Source organism: Mytilus californianus, unplaced genomic scaffold, assembly GCF_021869535.1.
Source record: "Mytilus californianus isolate M0D057914Y unplaced genomic scaffold, xbMytCali1.0.p SCAF_10, whole genome shotgun sequence".
In the NCBI taxonomy this organism is placed as follows: Eukaryota; Metazoa; Mollusca; class Bivalvia; order Mytilida; family Mytilidae; genus Mytilus; species Mytilus californianus.
The window spans coordinates 69,437,898-69,459,778 of NW_026262582.1; the positions used below are offsets into that span (position 1 = coordinate 69,437,898).

General features: G+C 32.3%; 1 protein-coding gene across 1 annotated transcript in view; it reads right to left on the minus strand.

Moving 5' to 3' along the window:
* The window catches only part of LOC127718417 (cell migration-inducing and hyaluronan-binding protein-like), a 127,098-nt gene that overhangs the window by 71,697 nt on the left and 33,520 nt on the right, over window positions 1-21,881 (minus strand). Inside the window, exons 14-20 of the mRNA XM_052224433.1 lie at window positions 21,049-21,190; window positions 19,793-19,856; window positions 19,007-19,042; window positions 17,031-17,162; window positions 15,148-15,331; window positions 13,729-13,950; window positions 11,707-11,900 (exon numbers count right to left, since the gene is read on the minus strand). Of these exons, the coding sequence (XP_052080393.1) occupies window positions 11,707-11,900; window positions 13,729-13,950; window positions 15,148-15,331; window positions 17,031-17,162; window positions 19,007-19,042; window positions 19,793-19,856; window positions 21,049-21,190 (974 nt within the window). The remainder of the gene's footprint in view (window positions 1-11,706; window positions 11,901-13,728; window positions 13,951-15,147; window positions 15,332-17,030; window positions 17,163-19,006; window positions 19,043-19,792; window positions 19,857-21,048; window positions 21,191-21,881) is intronic.

Consider the following 21,881-nt stretch of genomic DNA (forward strand, 5'->3'; position numbering starts at 1 on the left):
AACAATGACATTCTTCGCAAGATTTTTTGGATAAATATTTTAATATATAAAGGAAGAACAATACTTTCGGTTGTTTAAAAAATAGTAGCATGTAAATTTTAATATATTTTAACTTTGTACTCATAAATCATCTTTTAAAGCTATTGTAGTTGCAGCTTTGTCTCTGTCATTTTAATTTGTGTATTAAAGAACATGTTAACATTGAATATGATTATAATTGATATAAAAAATTCTTGAATCCAATAAATTAAGTTTTATTAATATATATGTTTTTGCAGGTTTAGAAGAGCAGTGAGGTTTATAGAAGAGCAGTGGAGATTTATAGAAGAGCAGTGAGGTTTATAGAAGAGCAGTCTGTGAGATTTATAGAAGAGCAGTGAGGTGTAAAGAAGAGCAGTCAGTGAGATTTACAGAAGAGCAGTGAGGTTTAAAACGAAAAACAGCTTAATACAGAAAAAAAAGGTATCCAGAGCCAAGTCTTTTTGCAAAAATGACAGAAAATGTGTTATAATTTTAAAGTTTTATACCAGTGTATTCTTTCCATAATAAAACTATGTTCATTTCTATTTAATTCTTGATGATTTGCCTTGCAATTAATCATTCATTTAGAAAAAAAATGATTTTGACGAAAGGGAGATAATTTACAAAAGATTTACAAAATTTATGATATTTTATATTTTTTGCAAAATTGTATTTTTCTATGCTACACATCTTATCTAAAGGTATATTTTTATTTCTATTAAACCAGTTAAGTAATTTTGGAAATAAAAAGTAAGCCAAATATTATTTATTTTTGAAAATATTCATGGTTGACGCTTTTTGTGGGGAATATTTAAGGTTAGATAATTTGACTGAAATTTTTTAAATCTTTAAACATGGATAGAAAAATGTTATCTCAGATTATCTTGTATTTATTGCTGTTTTATATCAGTAAGACTCTGAACTAGTGGAATGTTACTTCAAATTACTTAGAAATATCACTAAAAAAATCACTTGAGCATTTGCTACTTATAGCATCTAAATATTTGTACTATGGTACAGATTTGAAAATTGTATTCATTGTGTTGACCAGCTATCATACACGTCTTGATTCATTCACATTATACATCATCCTGTTCACACGCCCACTATCACAAAAATTCCGGATAAAATGTCAATGAATCCGAAGTCAAAACACTTGAGGTAGGTAGTTTGACACCCGAATTCAACTATTATATTAATATATGCGATGACGAAAATGCGTATTCTTATCCAGAGTATCAGTGCGTATGCTTTCTATTCACTATTTCTTGGACAAAAATACCACGTGCATGCATAAAAATTAATTTCACTCGTGAATGAGAATTTTCGCTTTTTTTAATTTAATTCAAGACACGGCAGTAAGAGATTGACATGTGACTTTCAAGCACGGTCATCATGTAATATATATGTTACTTACGGTATTCTGACCTCTAGCTGTTTCTCTTTTGTTTTCTCTTTTGAGTCACTGTCCTATTATTAACTGTGACAATTTCGAAATGCCAAGGATTTTATACCCAAGGAATAGATTACTTAACTTTGCCTTTTTAATTTTTTTTAATCGAGAGTCACTGATGATTCTTTGTAGACTTAACGCGCGTCTGGCGTACAACATTTTAATCCTGGTATCATTTATATCTACATATCTTTTATATAAATTGTTTCTTTTGAGAGTATGTTCAGGTATTCATGAAACTTCATAAATAAGATATTCTTCAAAACCAAGTTTCTCTGTAGAATATTGGGATTGGTTAAAGTAAAATCAAGAAATCCTTAAAATTTGATATGTTTTAATGGGAATAAAATAAGTCTCTATATAAGCGGGCCCAATGAAGCTGGTGTGTTACTCTTAGGAAAAATATACGAGACCTTCTTATAAGTTGCATGCCACAGGGTTTCACTTCAAATAGAAATTGGACTTTAAATAAATTCATCTATACAACATCTACCATGAGTTCATATAGCTTCAATAATGAGTTGAGAATTTGAAGGCATCCATGCAGGAAACATAAAATAAAGATATGACAGATAAAATAAATACATCCAGATTATAAAGCAAACTGAGTGGTTAAATTGATATTGCTATTGGTTTGTGCAATTTGCATTAGACATCTGGTTTGTAGAAACTTGGATTTGCAAAAGGTTTATGAAAAAATTATGTATATTCCCAAGTAATAAATAAAATAGACGAGCTTTAAAATATATATTCAAATAGTAGCTGGATAAATACACTTTTATATTCACAACTATCCAGCATTGCTTTCAACTGACTTGGCAAGAATGTAGACATAATTACATAATTTTAAAAAAGGTAGTTTAACATCATCATTATCTTCTTTTATTCACAGTCAATTATTTCAGTTCAAAAGCAAACAAAAATTCAGCAACAATCTTTTGGTGACCAGCGATCTTAGGTTCACGTATTGCTTTTTTTAAACTTTGTTTGTTTTAAAAAGACTTACATATCTATTTTTAAAATTCATTACGCTATGCTTTTCGTGTTCCTTTTAAAGTTTCAACGCATTTACACAACCCGGTTTTCAAATGATTAGGCTTAAGCACTTTTGATTAATGTTAGCTAGAGAAACTCATTGGTGCACTTTAACTTATAAATGGTTATTCACATAAACAAGCACTGAATTCATATTGCTTGTTAGTCTCGAAGGTAATGTTGACTGTCAATGAATACACAGATATGTTTCAGCCAAGAAAAGACGATAACAAAAATCATCAAACTAAACGAAGAAAACTACAAGTTTGGGAACGAAAATATCACAAAACTTTTACCTAGATGATCTGGTAAGTGAATACTTTTCGTCAGCTGAAGATGTGGTACCACCATAAATAAGTGACAGTTACATCTGTCTGATTCAAATTTATTTCTTGCTGTTGTGAATCACTGATGAGACCAAACACTCAATACTGTTGTATCATACATATAATATATTTTTACAGAACTCTAATTAAAAAGGTAACAAGTAAAGGCATAGTCCTTCATAAAGTTCTTTTTAACTAGCCTTTTATATTGTTGAAAACCATATGCTGGCTTCTGTGTATCGTTAGGTTGCCGTCTTATTGTTGTATGCGTCTCATTCTTTTCTTCATTCATCCTTAGACCGTTTATACCTTTTTGGTATTTAGTCTTGTTACATACGTTACAATACGTTTCATATGCAGATGTATTTTGATATCATTCAATTTAAAAACGGTTCTGTTATTTTGCATTGTTAGTATCGTACTTCAATCGAATGGCAAAATTATCATTCTTTTTCCCGTCTCACTAATCAGTCTCAAGAAAAAAAGTAGCAACAATAAAAATAAATTATCGATATTAAGAAGACAAATTTATAGTAAACGTATATCTTACAAATAAACTGTAATGCATTTTTTATATTTATCTAATTGAAATAATTAAAAGAAATTTTTCTTGTCGCTTAATTAGTCTTCTTGTCGCTGATGGACGCTTTTTTGTTGTTGTTTTTAGTTAGAAACCTCTTTATCTTAAAACAAAACTAATGCGAGAGATACCTTTCGGAATTAATCCTAAGTTTGAAATAATTCAGGGTAAATATGTTTTTCGTTGGGTTTGCGTTGCTCAGTCTTTATTGTGTTTAGTGTACCGTTATTTGTCTTTTAATCTTTTTTCGTCTTTTCAAGCCAAGGCGTTGTCAGTTTGTTTTCGACTTATTAGTTTAAACATCCCTTTGGTATCTGTTGCCTCCCTGCTCATACATGTTATTATTATCATTACTAGGGATATGTTTTCATCAATATTGCTACAACAATTTAGTCTGTACCGTCCCGTAAAGTCAATCATTCGATATAGCAAGAGTTGGTTGACTGTCTAAACTTGTCTAACACGAACCTCTTCGGGACTTTAGATTTTGTTCGGTTTGGCAGATATAAGGTTCTCAAAGAGGGCCGAAAGATACTAGAGGGACATTCAAACTCATAGATTGAAAATTAAAGAACCTATGTGAGCACGCTAAAATGCCCCACGCCCTCACATTGTCACTGAACAAACACAATCGCACTAGATTCCTAAGTTTTAAGACTCATTACTCTACAAAAGTCAACTGATCAAAATTTTCTTGTGAATATGCACATTAACATATTATGTCCTTATTATCTACAACGTTTCATGCGATTCTGTTGTGTGGTTTCAGAGGAGTTGCGATGACAAACTGTTGCAGTAGTATATTGAGGCAAATCAGTTCAAAGGGGCGTAACTCCTAGAAAAAAAATTGAATCATAATTTCCTGTCGATATGCACATCCACATAATATGTCCTTATTATCTACAACGTTTCAGGAAATTCTGTTAAGTGGTTTCAGAGGAGTTTTGATAAACAAGAACAGGACTGACGGACGGACGGACGAACATACAGACAGACGGACACGTCAAAAACATTATACCGGACGCAATAAATTGCGAGGGGTATAATAAACTGACAACGCCATGGCTAAAAAAGAAAGAGACAAACAGACAAAAAATAATACACTTGACACAACATAGAAAACAAAAGACTAAGCAACATGAACCCCACCAAAACCTGGGTGTGGGGGTATTAGTTGCTCCGGGAGGGTAGGCAGATATTGCTCCACATGTGGCACCCGCCGTGTTGCTCGTGTTATTACAAACTCGGTAAATAGTCTAATTCGGTAGGTCACATTCGTGATTACAGAACGGGATTTTATTTACGACGTAAGGAACATATCCGATATCATATGTGAAACACATACTCCATAACAGTCAACCAACTCTTGATGGCGTCCGTAGAATTACCGAAGGGATGATTTCTACTTTACCATTTGGAACTCTTGGATTAATAGCTTCCTTGTGAGCAGCAACCCTCTATCAAGGAAATCATGACAGGAAATACAAGACTGGGAAATTGGTGTCAAGATATATACTCCGTATGCAGGCGCTGCTGGAATGTTGCTACATAGAAATGAAAAGTTCACAATTGGGAAGCTGAAATCATCTCTTTTGTCGTAAATGTTTGTTTTTAACCGACCCTCATTGTCAATTTCTAGGTGTGTGTCAAGATATGAGGCAGAATTAAATGTATCTGTTGCGTCCTTTATCCCTAGTTCGATGGGATATATGCGTTCAACATAGTCACCAAGTTTTGAATTATTTAGCGAGTAAACATCATCTATATAGCGGAAAGTAAAGTTAAAGGATATTGCTTACTTCTTTACTTTTTTCCTAAGAAGTTCCTGTATGAAGTTAGCCTCATAAGAATAAAGGAACAAGTCGGAAAGAAAGGGGGCACAATTGGTTCCCATGTGAATGCCGATGGTTTGTTAAAAAACACGTCATCCAAACGTAACAAATATGTTGTCAATCAAGAAATCAAGCATCTTGAAAATGTCAGTTTCAGAGAATTTTTTGTTTGAATCAGAGTGATTCTTTACAAAGTAGGATTTATCCCTCTCTAAGACAAGATCCTTCTACGTTGGCCTTTTTTTTATGAAACAAATCAATACCAACTCTTTCAATTTGTCTTTTATTTTGGAATGGGGAATACTTCTGTAAAGTGTAGACAAGTCAAATTTTTAATACTATTGCAAGATGAAAGAGTCTTGGATTGTATGTACTCTTATAGATCTTTGGAATTTTTATGTATCCACATCTGATTCATGCCACCTCTAGAATAGGCAGTTTCACAATAACTTTGAAGCCTGGCTTTGATTGCTGACAGAATTGATGTAAATAATTTTGAAAGAGGTTTGATGCAGTACAGTGCCTATAAATTGTCTAACACGAACCTCTTCGGGACTTTAGATTTTGTTCGGTTTGGCAGATGTAAGGTTTCGTCAGGTTCTCAACGCATACTTTTTGATATGACTGGTCTAAAGAACATGTTTGGTTTTGGTTAATGCAAGACTCGGTTTAGACAAGTTTCATTGTATATCGCAAATGCTTCGGAATAGAGCTTCATATATAAGTCAACAGAAGAAGTCGTATGAATAAAAAACATTGTATCAATACTACGAAACAGATATGTTTTTGTATGATTTTATTCATTTGGAATTCATATGCTAAAACACTGTCTTTTCTTATCCTCTGGTTGACCCTGCTCCCCAATTCTGAAAAGAAATGTAAAAATGTTTAAATAAAAATAACTATCATATTTGAAAGAAACTAACTCATCTGAGAGTATCTCGTTTAGTGACAATTAGTAGGACACTATATTTCATCAAATCTTTATTCAAAATAATTAAGTAATATTTAAATGAGTAAAAATTGTTGAAAGCCAGTTGGTGACTTTGGTAGAGATTTTTCTCTTTGGCACTCATACCAAGTCTTCTTGTTTTTATAAAATGAAAAATTTGACTGTAAAACGAGTGAAACTCGATTAATGATAGAGAACTTATGTTGCTAAGCTAGCTACACTTTATGTTTAGCCATCTAAGTTCAATTCTTGTGAAACCCGTAGTAATGTACGTTTAAATAAAATTATTGAAATTGTATCATAATACAGCTGTGATAGATACATATATATATTTTTTTTTAACAATGAATGTATCATTACATCGAGTGTGATTTGGTATTTCTCCCCTCAGATAAGTTATAAATTTTAAAAACAAAGCTTCTTGAACGTTTTTTATATTCACAATTTCGAAACTGGAGCCATATCGAAATGCATGAGATTATGTGATGCAGACATATCGTATTGCAAGAGATTTGGTGTTGCAGATATATCGTATTGTAAGCGATTTGGTGTACAGAAATATCATATTGCACAAGTTTCGGTGATGCAGACATATCGTATTGCAAGCGATTTGGTGATGCAGACATGTCGTATTGCATGGATTTTAGTGGTGCATTATATTTCTCTAATGACTTAACGTTGATATACAGAGACAACTTTATCTGTTTTTTTTTTTTTGGTTTGTAAACGATCTGTAGTATCTGTGTTCTATCTCATGTTTCTCAGAATTGCAATTCCAGAAATATTGACTACATATGATTGAACTTTTATCTAATGAAAATAATGGTATCAAACTAGCCAATAATAAAATAAATAGTCAACCGGACAGTTTAAGGTGGTACCCAATACCTTGACTAAAATTAATTTGGCTCGTTTAATTTTCATAAAATTTTGACAAAATATTTACTTTGCAAAAAAATTTCAAAATTTCAAAAAACTTGAACCAATTACTTCTCGGAAAAAATTGATTGGATATATAGCAGTTTGAAAAACACTAATTTTGATCATTGAGAACCCTTAATAGTTCCTTAACAATACAACGTGATTAAAACGTTTAGCTGAATTTACAGAGTTATCTCCCTGTAGTGTTAGGTACCACCTTAAATCAACGCATTACTAATAAGAAGTATGTATATCAAACCGATACCAAAACAGCCACAGTTTGTAAATAAACTCGTTATAGATACCAGGCTACAAATTTTGTACTCTTGACGCGCTATGTGTCTACAAAATTTTCATCCGATACGCTCGAATAAAAAAGGTTAAAAAGTGAAAATGAAATAAGTTTGTACAAGAAAACCATTAATACATTTTACTTATCCCCTTGGTAATCCTATCAATCGTGAGATTTTGGAATTTGGAACCAGCTGTTCATTGTCCTACCAAAATATTTCTTATTTGAAAATTTCTTACCGCAGGTGGTTCATTAGAAGTAGCAGGAAGTTCTCTGGTATCAATCTCTCCAACAGTGTCAACGGCCCGTTTTTGTCTTCTCCCGTGATGAAGTCTTTCACTTAATAGTTCAAGTAGTGTTGTAAGTTTCCTTCTGGACACGGACTGAAAGAAGTAAAATATAATCAGATACGTAACTTATATATCAATCAAATAATAATACATTTTGGACGCTGGATATTTATCAGCACGAGAGATACTAATAATATGTCTTTTCAATGAACATTATGCTGATATACCTTAAATACACACAGATATTGCTCGACATAAAGACAATTTATTCACATCCGCGAAAAATACGCAAAATAACAATCAAATTAGATATATTCGTAACGCTTGTGTTATCATACGACAACAATCAGCATAGCAAAACGAAGGCATAAAATTCTATAGCAAGGTTTGTTTTAGGTTTTGGCTTCTCAAAAATTTTGCCTCGTAATAAATATACATAATTTGTCGAAATACGCATCTGCTTAAGTAAAACTGGTACCGTTCATGTTATTGCATTGTAAAACATTGCACTGAATCCTTCTTTCTATTAAACGAAAATGTCGCCTGCTAACACTTTTTAACGTGCTTCTTAATCAACAGTAAATGTCATTATTGTTATTCATTTAACTATTGATAAACTCTTGAAAATATTATGCCTCCATTTTAATACACATATTTAATCCCCCATTTCCTAAAACTGATATGCTTTGTACCAATTGAATCATAATTTTGGAAAATTTATGGAAAACTTCAATATTATCTGCATTGAAATATTACCTCCTTGTTTTAAGAATATACACTGAGTTTAGTTTAAAACAAGAATGTGTCCATAGTACAGTGTCCATAGTACACGGATGCCCCAATCGCACTATCATGTTCAGTGGACCGTGAAATTGGGGTCAAAACTCTAATTTGGCATTAAAATTAGAAAGATCATATCATAGGAAACATGTGTACAAAGTTTCAAGTTGATTGAACTTCAACTTCATCAAAAACTACCTTGACCAAAAACTTTAATCTGAAGCGGGACAGACGGACGGACGAACGGACGAACGAACGGACGGACGAACAAACGAACGAACAGACGAACGGACGCACAGACCAGAAAACATAATGCCCATGAAAGGGGCATAAAAATAGAGCAGAAAAATGTTCTTAGCATGACATTTGACAGAAAGTGTACAATGAATGTTGAATAACATTTTAAAACCACTGATATTTATGTTTGAAGGATTATATATATATATAAGTATTTGCAAAATCGAATTAATAAAATATTTTAACAAACTATATTTATAGATTATCGTTGGTCATCTCAGCGAGATTGATTTTCTCGTTTGAGCCGGTACGTCGAAAGTGAGAAAAGCAATCGAGTTGAGATGACCAATGATAATATGTTTATTGCTTCTTTGCCTATGATGACGTTGATGTTTACATTGACTAAGGCACGTGCTCCTTAGTTACTAGCGATAATTTTTCATATCACTCTACTGTGCTGAGAAAGGAAATTAAAAGTCAGTAAGATCAAAGGAAAATTTCCGTAAAATAGCGATAATAGTTGTTATTTCATTCAGGGTAAATAACAATTCTACATATACAAATACATAAGTCCTTATTGTATTCATTGAATCACATTTCATAGAAACTTTGCATCGCCTTAGTTGCTTCTTCAGTAGAAAAGGCAACCGTACTGAGAAGAAAAAAAACTTCATATCGGTATATAAGCATAGTTTAATTTGAAGAATAAACTTACTAAATTAGAAGAAAGGTTAAATTTTTCATGTGCAGCACTAAGACAGTCAGTCTCAGTTAAATCGCCATTTTCAATTCGTATCATTACTTTTTTGCACGTTTCACCCTCTCCAACACATTGACCTACTTCTCCTGGTTCAAAATCGTTCAGGTCAGACAGGAATACGGCAAGGTACCTATTTACAAAAAAAAATGTCAACACAAATACAGAACACTTTAGGGGACCTTAATAGCCAAATTCACTTGATACCAATTTACCTGAGGGACTTGGAACCTTAATTACACAAACAAAAAAATGTAAGTTTATTAACGAAGTAGTTACGTAAGAAATCATGTCGTGGACTGGCGGTCACCCAGCAGTAAATTTTAAATTCTTACATTGTGTAACTACATTTCAACCTGCTAAATCATCATATATCCTTGGTGTCATTTCCATGCCCTTAGAGGTATAGAACGACTAATTCGGGGCCGGTCAGGAAAAAAACATACAAGAAAGTAGTATAAATTTTAAACAAAATAGTTCCTGCGCAGAGCTGTATCTTTGTCAATCAGTATATATTTAGTTTATTTTGGTATGAAATGAAAGCTTAGATACTTTGGATCACTGTTGAACCCTTGTTAAAAGTATCTGTTGATTAATAAATATTTATATATGAGAATATCATTGGAGGACACATTTGTCCTGTTGTTCAGTTCTACTTATCTGTTTACTATCAAACTTCCATGAACCAGTGCGCTCTAATATGCAATTAAAGGTATGTTGAATTTGCCAGCACAAGTCAGGATAAGGTACAGTTTTGACATGAAATGACTGCCACTTTAGTTGAACTTCAAGACAAAGTAGCCAATAATGCTTTAAATTGCAGAATTTCTAACGCATGAAATCTATAACGTGTGGTTTTAATTTTTACATAGAAAGCAATGGGGATGTGAGCTAGTGGTTTTATTCCTAGAGGAATTTGCTTGATGTGTTATGCTTATAAAAATGTAAACGATAAGTGTTGGCCATTTACATAACATGGACAAATAATTTGGCACTACACACTTTAGAATAACATAACAGCATTAACAACACAAACCCAGTATCGGAATCGTAAAAGTAGTTTCCGATCGCATCAACGTCGCTTAGTGACTCTACGGCTGCCCATTTCACCATTCCTCCAGAAACTCTAAAAGTAGCATCAGATGGGATACACAATCCTAACCGTACACCTTGTGATCTGAAAGATGAGACAAAGCATGTGAAAGGACATATACTGTATAAAGATTGATCCAAAAGGTCATTAAGCAAAGAGCTTATGTATGGTATTGCTGAAAACTGCATTTTGCCCTATACATGTTGTTTGGTTATAGTTGTCATTGGTTTGACTTCTGATTGTTATATCAACTATAAATAGATTTTTTATAATATATTTTGACAGATACATCAGCCTATAGTTGTATAATATGTCACGAATGAGGAAAAGTGAACAGAATTGAAATATGCTTTATAAAACATCAACATGTTATATCAAGTGTTTGTAAAAGTTGGCATTTTGCTACATGTGATATTTGAGCAGATTTTAAACAAACTATGTTTACATACTATCAAACTCTGTTGATTTAGAGATGACGAATAAATTTGATATAAAATTGGAATGATCATATAGAATCAAATCAGCAATCATGCACGTGAGCGTCATTGTGAGTCAATCTGGGTAAATAACATTAAAAGAACGAGTTAGCTTTGTCATAACTTTGCCAAAAGAAATATCATCAAAAACAAAAGTTTCATATCATTGGACAAAAGACATTTTCGCGAAAGATTAAGAATAGAACCAAATGAACAATAGGAAAACTTTCTACTTTGGTTTAATTACTTAATACATATACGGTATCCCACTTGAAAACCTTCCTCAGTTGTATAGTCGAACATATAATTAGAAAGTCAATAGATTGACACCTAACGGCACAAATAATTAAACAACAGTACTTTTTCATGTAGTGAAACTTGCTTTGACAATCCGATCATTTTATATAAACTTCTTTCGAATTTGTAATTTATTTTTATTCGTTTATCGATGGTTGTTTGTATGACGTCTACTGTGAAATTACTTTGATATCCCAATAATTTTTAAATTAATTTCTTTCGGAACCTTTTTTGACAATCCGATCATTTTTTATATCCTTCTTTTTACAAGTTACGTTGACAATTCGCCTATTTTTATGTTAAATTCTTTCTGAACGTTCTTTGAGAATTTTTTCATTTTATATTAATTTCTTTCGAAACTTACTTTGACAATCCGACCATTAGTATACCGAATTCATTCGGAACCTCCTCTTCAAAAAACATAGAATAACTGTAACTTTCTCCTGTAATGACGAGAAAGCTGGCATCATCTGGTGAATCCGCATCCACTCTGGCTGTCTCGTAATCATCGTCCCTTGTCATCGTTAAAACGTTTTCTGAGGAGTACTTTATAGCTAACTGTAATAAACAGTAATTTGCTTTTTTAGAGATTTTCACAGTTCGCCATTACAGAATCGAAAATATTCTGATAATATATTAAGGTGGTACCCAACACCTTGACTAATATTAATTTGGCTCGTTTAATTTTCCTAAAATTTTGACAAAATGTTTACTTTGACCCTTTGACAAAAATATAAAAATTTCAAATAATTTGAACCAACCACTTTATCAGAAAAATTTCACTGGTTATATAGCAGTTTGACAAACACTAATTTTGATCATTGAGAAGCTTAATATTTCCTTAACAATACAACGTGATTAAAACGTTTAGTTGATTTTTACAGAGTTATCTCCCTGTAGTGTTAGGTACCACCTTAAAGAGTGTACATCTTCATTGTATTTGCTTTCATTGTTATATCAAGACGATCAATACCGTATCGCGGGTTATTTTCGCGGGGTGTAAATTTTCTCTTATTTTCGCGGATAGAACAAAATCGCCAAAATAAATTCCGCTAATTCCAAAGTGTACATGCAAAGGTATTGATAAAAGTTTTGAATCCGCCAAAATAAGAACCGCCAAAATATTTCGTATACCTTATTTAATGAAAATCGCGAAATTTTACACCCGCGAAAATAACCCGCTATACGGTATTTAGCTACTGTAAATAGAAACTTGTTTTTCTTCCATATATTCTAAATAAAACAATTAGTTCTTACAATTTGACATTTCATAAACGGGAACATCTTAGGTACACAACTTCTTCAAAGTTGATTTTCAAAGTCCGAGATCATGGAAATTCGACCAAGTATTACTGAGTATTGTGTCTTTTGGGGGATTCATTTTACAACTATTGTATTTTCTATATGTATAAATAAGAAGATGTGGTATTAGTGCCAATGAAACAACTCTCCATCCAAGTCACAATGTGTAAAAAGTAAACATTTATAGGTCAAAGTACGGCCTTTAACACAGAGCCTTGGCTCACACCAAACAGCAAGGTATAAAGGGCCCCAAAATGACAAGTGTAAATCAATTCAAACAGGAAAACCAACGGTCTTATCTATACAAAAAACGAGAAACACTTATGAACCACACCAACAAACGACAACCACTGAACAACAGGCTCCTGTCTTAATTCAGGAGCCTGTACTTCAGTGGTTGTTGTTCATTACTGTTTTTTGTATTTGTTTTTCGTTTATTGATTTGTATAGTATGTTCTTGTGTTGTGCCATTGCATCATTGTCCATGCTAGGGGATGCTATGCGACTTCAAACATGTTCAATCCCATCACATTCTGTATGTGCCTATCCCAAGTAAAAAGCCTGTATTTCAGTGGCTCTCGTTTGTTGCGATAAGTCATATTTGTTTTTCGTTCTTTGTTTTCTTCATAAATCAGGCAGTAATTTTTTTGTTTAAATTGAGTAACATTTGTCATTTTGGGGCCTTGAATACCAGACTATGCGGTATGGGTTTTACTCGTTGTTGAAGGCCGTACGGTGATCTATAGCTATTAACTTCTATGTCATTTTGACATTGGTGGAGAGGTGTCGCATTGGCAATCATACCACAAATTCAAATTCTTATATATACATGTGCTTGTGCCGTTTATTCTTATTTAATGGAATCATTAATGCTATCGCGTTATATATGCTACATTTTGTTATGCATTATTTTTCTTTTCATTCTCTTCAAATTCATACATAATTTAGTTTTTTTTTTTTATCAATCACCTCTTATGACTCTGGTGGATCAAATTTAAAGCCTCATATCTTCATTGTCTTTTTGTATAATTGAATTTTCATTTTTAATAATGCTACACTGATGAACAAAATGTTAACCACTTACTTTACCGAAAGCATGTTCACAGTATCCAAAATTCCAATTTGACCTAATCTTACACTCTTCTGTCATATGGAAGGCTTCAGGACTTAGAACTGTAACGACTGAATCATCTGATGCTTCAAGTTCCGTTACCGAGTTATCCATATCTCTGAATGATCGGATATCGTCACCAGTTCGCTGTGTTTCATCCTGACGAGTATCTTTGACTCTGTTTCCTTCGCTTGGCTATGGTAGAAAAATACATTTGTATCTAAAGGTGGCTAGAAGTGTACCAAATAATAATCTTATACTGAAGTCTGTAAACATATCTGAAAATCTAATATTATACAAAACATTTTTGCAAAACAATATGGCATTTATCGAGAGCAAAATCCCTGCAAATTTTTTTCTTAATAATATTTTATAAACCAATAACCCGTTTTTAACTTTGAGGGTACTCGTTGGTCTTGTTAATGACTTTTTGTCTGAAAGTCTTCTATCCTTGAAGAACTAATATAAGCATTTCCGCCAATTCCTACGTTTCTTTTCATAACTTTATTACATATTGTTTTGTTATCATATAAAATCCTTGTTAAAATTCATAGTTTTTAAAGAAAAAGGTGCAAACGTTATATGTTTAAGAAATCAAAAAAGAACTATTTCCTGCAAAAGTTTTAATGGCTTATATCTCAATTATTGTTGATAGTTATCGTCAATTGCCACATATGTCAAAATTTGTGTGGAACAGGATCTGCTTAACCTTGTGGTGCAACTGAGATATCCCCCGGTTTTTGGTGGAGATCACATTGCTCTAGTCGTAAGGTGTTTTTTTGTTATTCATATTCTGTACAGTTTGTCTATTCGTCGTCTTTTGTTTTCCGTTTTTTTGTTTGCATTGTCAGTATGTTTTTGAATTATGAGCTTGATTTTTTGTATATTTTGCCCTCTTCTACGGCATTCGCGGGCGGTTAAACGTACAATCCTAGTTAATTAAAAAAACAATTGGAGTTCAACAGTCTAACCAGGCTTTCGTTGGCAGTAAAACGTACATTCCTAGTTAATTAAGAAACAATTGGAGTTCAACAGTCTTACAAGTCTTTCGTGGGTAGTAAAATGTACAATCCTACTTAATTAAAAAAAACAATTAGAGTTCAACAGTCTTACCAGTCTTTCGTGGGTAGTAAAATGTACAATCCTACTTAATTAAAAAAACAATTTTTCACTGCATTGAAGACCCATTGGTGGCCTTCGGCTGGTGTCTACTCTTTGGTCGGGTTGTTGTCACTTGACATATTCCTCATTTCCATTCTCAATTTTAATTGGAGTTCAACAGTCTTACCAGGCGCAGTGTTCGAGCTCACAACCTTAATATAGACATGCTATTATCACTGAACAAATTAAAACACTCGGCTACCATGGCTCCTTTTAAAACAATCAACTTACATCAGAAAAACCAAATTGTGCATTAGTAATACTGTTAAAAGGGGATTGTCTGTCCAGTTTATTCCAACCAATGGCTCCCATTTGGTAATATTCGTTATCAGCAAAACCATCAAAGAAAACATCTGTTACATAAATGGGCCCTCTTCTCAGGTTGATTGCATTTCTTGGATTGAAACTTTGCATCCTTACAATTTAAATCAATATTATCAATTTATCAATATATATATATATAGAGTAATTATGTATATATATAAAGCAACAAGGAACTGTTCTACACATGTTTACAGTTGATTCCATTTCCTGAATTCAAATTTTGTAACGTAAAAGTTAATTTAAAAATACAAATTTGTATATCAAAACAAGTCCGTTTTCCAAAGGTTATCACATTTCGTGGCTTGAAACTTTTTATCCTGAAATGTTCAATTAAGTCGAAAAAGATTACCTATAAAGAATATTCTTAGCTATACATCAGATTCGAAATCCAGTTCATATTCACAAATCCTATTCAGTTTAGCAATAACATTCAATGTTTAGTTAACCAATTTTGCTTCTAATTTCAAAATATTTTGCTTTGAGAATAATTATTAAGTAGAACATGCGGTGTTCCCTATCTAAATTTATTTGAATCGGCATGTCTCAGCGTACTTTGACATAAGTTATAATGTAGCTATATAGGTTTTTTTTGTACGCCTTTGTTTGGATTACCTGTATACTACAAATGTAGGAACTTTTAATTCTTTATCATGTAAAAATTCCAGTTTATCGAACCTAGGGATTTGTTCCCTTTGCAGATACTTGAAAAAGTGAATGGTAATTGGAAAAAAGGCTAACTTTATCCCGTACTATTGATCACTTGTTCTCAACTGTTATACCAGTTAGAGATTACGCTGACTATAAAACCACGTTAAGCCAACCTGTTTCGACGGAAAATGCCTGTGCCAAGTCAGGAATATGACGCTTTTTTCCATTCGTGTCGATGTTATAAAAAATAACACGTTTGATTTTGTCAGTTTTGTATAGACTTTCCCTTTCTGAATATATCTTGAAGTCCCGTATTTTTGTTATATTTTTTCCTCAATTAAATTTTCACATTAAGTGTTCAATTAGTTTTAGTCGTGTCTACACCACCGCTCCTCAATTTACCGTTCCCATTCAATAATTGTGATAATTTAACAGTATTTCTGTTTCTTTATAAATCTATTCAGAGATGCTCGAGGACTTGATAATAAAAACTCAAATACATACAAGTGAGAGGTTTACCTAGCTATAAAACCAGGTTTTATTCTCAATTTTCTACATAAGAAAATTCCTGTACCAAGTCCGGAAGATGACAGTGTTATCCATTCGTTTGATGTGTTTGAGCTTTAATTTTGCCATTTGACTACGGATTTTCCTTTTAAATTTTCCTCGGAGTTCAGTATTTCAAAACATAATACAAAAGATTGAGTGCTTATACCATACTAATTAAACGTTTCTCCCATCCCCGGACAAGGAATCAGAGATACGTTCCTAAATTTTAAACGTTTTCCACTATTTCATTACAGCAAAATTCAATGAAATAATGTATCAAGTTTTTTTTTGGTCACTCTAATACCGAAATACAATACTAATAGTTAGAAATATATATAAAGGCAAAAGTAGTATAAACTATACCAATTGCAATGCACAAGATACGTTTAACAGAATTAATTTGCATCTTTAGAGGTGATCGAACCTTATCATGCTTATACATATATTTCATTATAGAAGCCAGGACTGAAAATCTGTATGCCAGACGCGCGTTTCGTCTACAAAACTCTCACCAGTGACGCTCCAATCAAAAAGTTTAAAAGGAGCAAATTTTTTTCCATCGCATCAGTGTTCTTAAAGCTATCATTACTTACATATTTGCAGGAATCATTGGTAAAGATCTTCCAATTGATACGGGTTGACCGTTAACTGTTGCTGTCTCTCCAAAATTAGGAGAATCTCCTATAAATACACTCTGGTCTATGAACTGCAGTGCAGTATTCTCTCTAAAAATATCATATACAGAATCAAACGATGTAGCATAAGATAAATAATCGACCACCGATGAAATTAAGTAAAACAAAGGAACAGGTAAATTTCAATCAAGTTAATATCGACTACATATATGCGTAAAATTCATTTCAACTGAAAATTGTCATTGTTATTAAATTTAAAGTAATAAAAGCACAGATTAGTTATCCCAAATAATGAAGTGGCAATTAACCTTGACTGTATCATTTTTTCTGCACCAGATGCGCATCTTGACAATAAACGTCACTTCAGTGATGCTCCAGACCAGATTATTAAATCCAAACCTTATTAAAGAAATGAAGAGTTTCTAAACCAAAGAGGACAGCAACGGTCGCTAAACCTGGACAAGGAATCAGAGCTTTGCATGTGGGAGATGTATTCTTTGATTTAAAATAATTTGCCAAATTTGGCAACATCAACTTTTAAAAAATAATATTCGTATGTGTATACCAGCCAATACCGAAGTACTGGCTACTGGGCTGGTGATACCTCTGCTGGTAAAATGTAGGTCCTCAAGGGTATCTTTTTTGATAACCAATGCATTTAATTCGTATTTGTAGTTTTCAAATGACATTCATTTTATATTTATTTTTATAATGATAATGTCGCTTGAATGTCATTCATTATAAATTCGAAAGCTTCAAAGGAAATTTGAATGAGAGTAAATTAATCTGGTGAAAAAAACACGAAATGAAACATGAAATATTCTATATAATAGATGTGTAAAAGGGTAATAGTCTGTTTTGACAGTGATATGTCTCATTTTAATAAAACAGAGCTAATGTGGAATTTTTTCAATAGCAACACATAAAGATGAAACGTTTCTATAGGCATTGACTGGAGGGTTGAACCCAAATAATAATGATATTAAAATTTAATATGCTAAAGCAAATACCCACAAAGCAAATACCATTGACTCACATTTATGGTTCATCTTAACTATTTCAATCACAAACCTAATCACAAATCTATGGAACGTTTTCAATATCAGTTTGCCATGACTGAGGGGACGGACTACGTGATGTCCATGGCAATCACATTGGTCAATGATAATACAAATGCTTTCTGTTGTTGATACAGTCGAGCGATTGGTTTTGTCAGTTTTTTTGCCTTTCCCCTTTTTAAATTAATCTTGGAGATCTGTGTTTGAGTTATTACTCGTTTTCTAAATTTTATTAACTTCTTACTTATTCCACTTAAACTGACTTAATTATAGTATCTTATTCAAACAGCCTATATAATTTACGTGATAAATATACATATATACAATTAGCATTGCATCAGTTAATATATACGCATGATTATATAATCACAAATTTAAACAACTGTTGACGCCGGAACCATACACATAAGTCTTGCCTCAACTACTTCACCATGTTCATTGAAGGAGAAAAAATGTCATAAATAATAGAATGATCACGGTATTTGATAGACACAAAACAAGAACATCGCTTTAAGAATACACACAGCTATTGAGAGCATGTAAGTGAATTGCGATAAAAAAAATAGCTTATACATTTCAATTCAAATGTGAAAATGTAAAAAACAAAATTGAATAATACTTAATTGAATTGTTACCCAATATTTAAAACGATATAAAAAAACTATTATGCAAGTTTCGGGTGTGATTATGTGAGTGCGTTCATACGTTCTTTTATGTAAAACCTATTTTACACGTGTTCTTTTATGTAAAACTTACTTTACACGTGCTCTTTTATGTAAAACTTACTTTACACGTGTTATTTTATGTAAAACTTACTTTACACGTGTTCTTTTATGTCAAATTTACTTTACACATGTTCTTTTATGTAAAACTTACTTTACTATATTAAGTAACTCAGCACTGTCTGATAACCTGTAAATAAAGGCAATAGTAGTTAACCGCTGTTCAAAAATGAAGAATTTATTATACATATATCATAGTGTGCCAAATAAATTTGCTGTAATGCAATTTGGTAGAACTAAGACGTGATGTAAATAAGTTGACTGATAGAAAAAAAAAGAAAAAATAGGAAATTATTCATCTACATTTGTAGTGCATTTATACGATTTCAGTATCGCTTAACTACTGACTAGTCTTCAAAAGTACAAAACTTATTGACCTTTTTGCTTTTCGATCTTAAAGAGAATGTTATACAACGAAGGGAAGCATCACAAAAATTAAACAATTTATCCTAGCTCATTGATTCTATTGCAACAAATAACTGCAGTGACAAATATCAGACAAAATGCAACTTCATGTATCCTGTAAAGAAAAGACAAATGAACAATTGATATTTGCAAATAACTGCATCCCCATTATGCTTGTATCCGATTGATAACACTTGTTTCTAAACTCTTCAAATAAAGTCTTCAATGGGGAATATTTCCGTGCATAAAATATTCATTTTTGAATTAGAGATGCTAAAGATACCAAAGGGACATTCAAACTCATAAGTCGAAAATAAATTAACATCGCCATAGCAAACATAAAAAAGACCAAAAGATAAACAGTGTACAAAACACCACATTACACACTAAAGACTGAGAAATATGAACTCCACTAAAAAACGGGGGTAATCTCAAGTGCTCGGGAAGGGTTAGCAGATCATGAATGGTAACTTACGATGCACGGACTATTTTGAACATTCCTCCTCTAATCCATGCGTTTCTGGGAGAATTTTTGTACGCTAAAATGGATGAAAAATGTCTGAATTACATCATTTTGTTCGTACCATATCATTTCATTAAAAAATCGTATAATAGTATATAATAAACACAATAAACTCATCATAGATACCTGGATTAAAAATGTGCATGCCAGACCCGCGCTTCGTCTACAAAAGACTCATTAATGACGCTCGAATCAAAAAACGTTTAAGAGGCCAAATAAAGTATGAAGTTGAAGAGCATTTAGGACCCAAACTTCCAAAAAGAGATGCGAATTATAAGTCAAAGAAAACATTGTAAGAATATAGAAATCTATTTAGTCTACAACACTAGACTAGAGAAGTTAGAAATATTGAAACAAGTACTACGCAAAAATGTCCTTTACCAAAATGGATAGAACATTATCAAGATAATTTTGGTTAACTGAATTTGCAATATCATATATCAATTTTATGATTTTCTTTTTATTTCAAAATCCTAATTCATAGTCTGAATCTTTAGACGCAAATCAGTTGTCCTTGTATAAGTTTAAGCAAATTCAGGAAAACTAAATATTCGGCCATTTTTTTCATTTAGAAAAAATCACAAAAAAACTTAAAAGTACCTAAAAATAATTACTGTTGAAACCTCACATTTTTAAGTGGATAAGTCACACGAGAGACTCTTGTATCAAAGATTTCACGTCATCTAAAGTTATTAAAAACTATTTAAAACACAAACTTGTATATATATATAGATGACTCCTCACAATTCAAGAGTCTATCCTAAATTGAGGTAAATTGTATGGCTTTCCAAATACCGTTTCGATTCCTAACATCACTGAAGAGACATTAATTGTCGAAATCCGGATATGGTGTACAAAAACCATTGCACCTTTTATTTGCGGTATACCATCTTTTCCGCAAGTTTATTGGTTTCTGTTTAGTTTTGAATTTATAATTAAGATCCATTTATTATATCGGTGATCCGTTAATTTGGCAATCGCCAATGGCAGTCAGCAGGGTTTAAGAACATTTGTTGTTCGACCTGTTAGTCAAATGCGTTTTGTTAAAATATACTTTTTCACATTTTTGGTCTTTTGGAAAATGTTGTTTGTGCTGTATTTAGACCCCTCTAACAAGAAATTTGTTTTGCATGCACAACGCAATGATAGGTTTGAACGTTGTTTTCAATTTAGACTTGTTTATATATATAATTATATATTGTTTTTACCTGTCATTCTGTTTATTATTGATGGTTTATCAGTAGAGTTCTTATATTTCAAGTGCATTATGGGATCTTCCTTAGGTCTGTATCTGTTGTATCCAGTAGCACTTCCATCGGGATGAAATTCGTTATCAAGGAAAAAACCGTGCTGAAATTAATGTAGCAACAACAAATAAATGTATGACAGTATATACAACATCTTAACCAATGGTAGTGACCTACCTCTATAGGCATAGAATATAATTCATCTCCTTGCAGACCTCTTCCTCTTCGTATTTTTCATACGAGTCGGAGTTCCTTCAGACTCTTGTCAAAAACATGTAGATCAAAGACGCCATTCATTTAATATCACATTCAGATATATTGATGATGTTCTTTCCATTAACAATCCAAACTTTTCGGATTGGATTCCATTAATATATACTCCAAAACTAGAAATTAAAGAAACAACAGACACGGCTTCCTCTGTCTCCTTTTTAGACTTATACCTCGAATTTGTCATATGTGGACATCTCAGTATAGAATTTATGACAAACGAGACGATTTTAATTTTAAAATTATCACTTTCACCCCACTTTAATAGCAATATACCAACTTCATCTGCATATGGGATAAACATTTCCCAACTCATTCGGTATTCAAGAGCATGCAGCAACTACTCAGACTTATACTATTCTTGTATTTGTCTTTAAAAATTATTATTTTTTCTGTTTAGACTATTTTTGGTAATATCCATTTGACGTGGCTCGGTAAGTATACATCTCATACTTGTTTAATGGTGCTATGGTAAATTGTTGTATTCTTGTCTTTCGTTTTCGTATATGTGCTTTGTCTATATG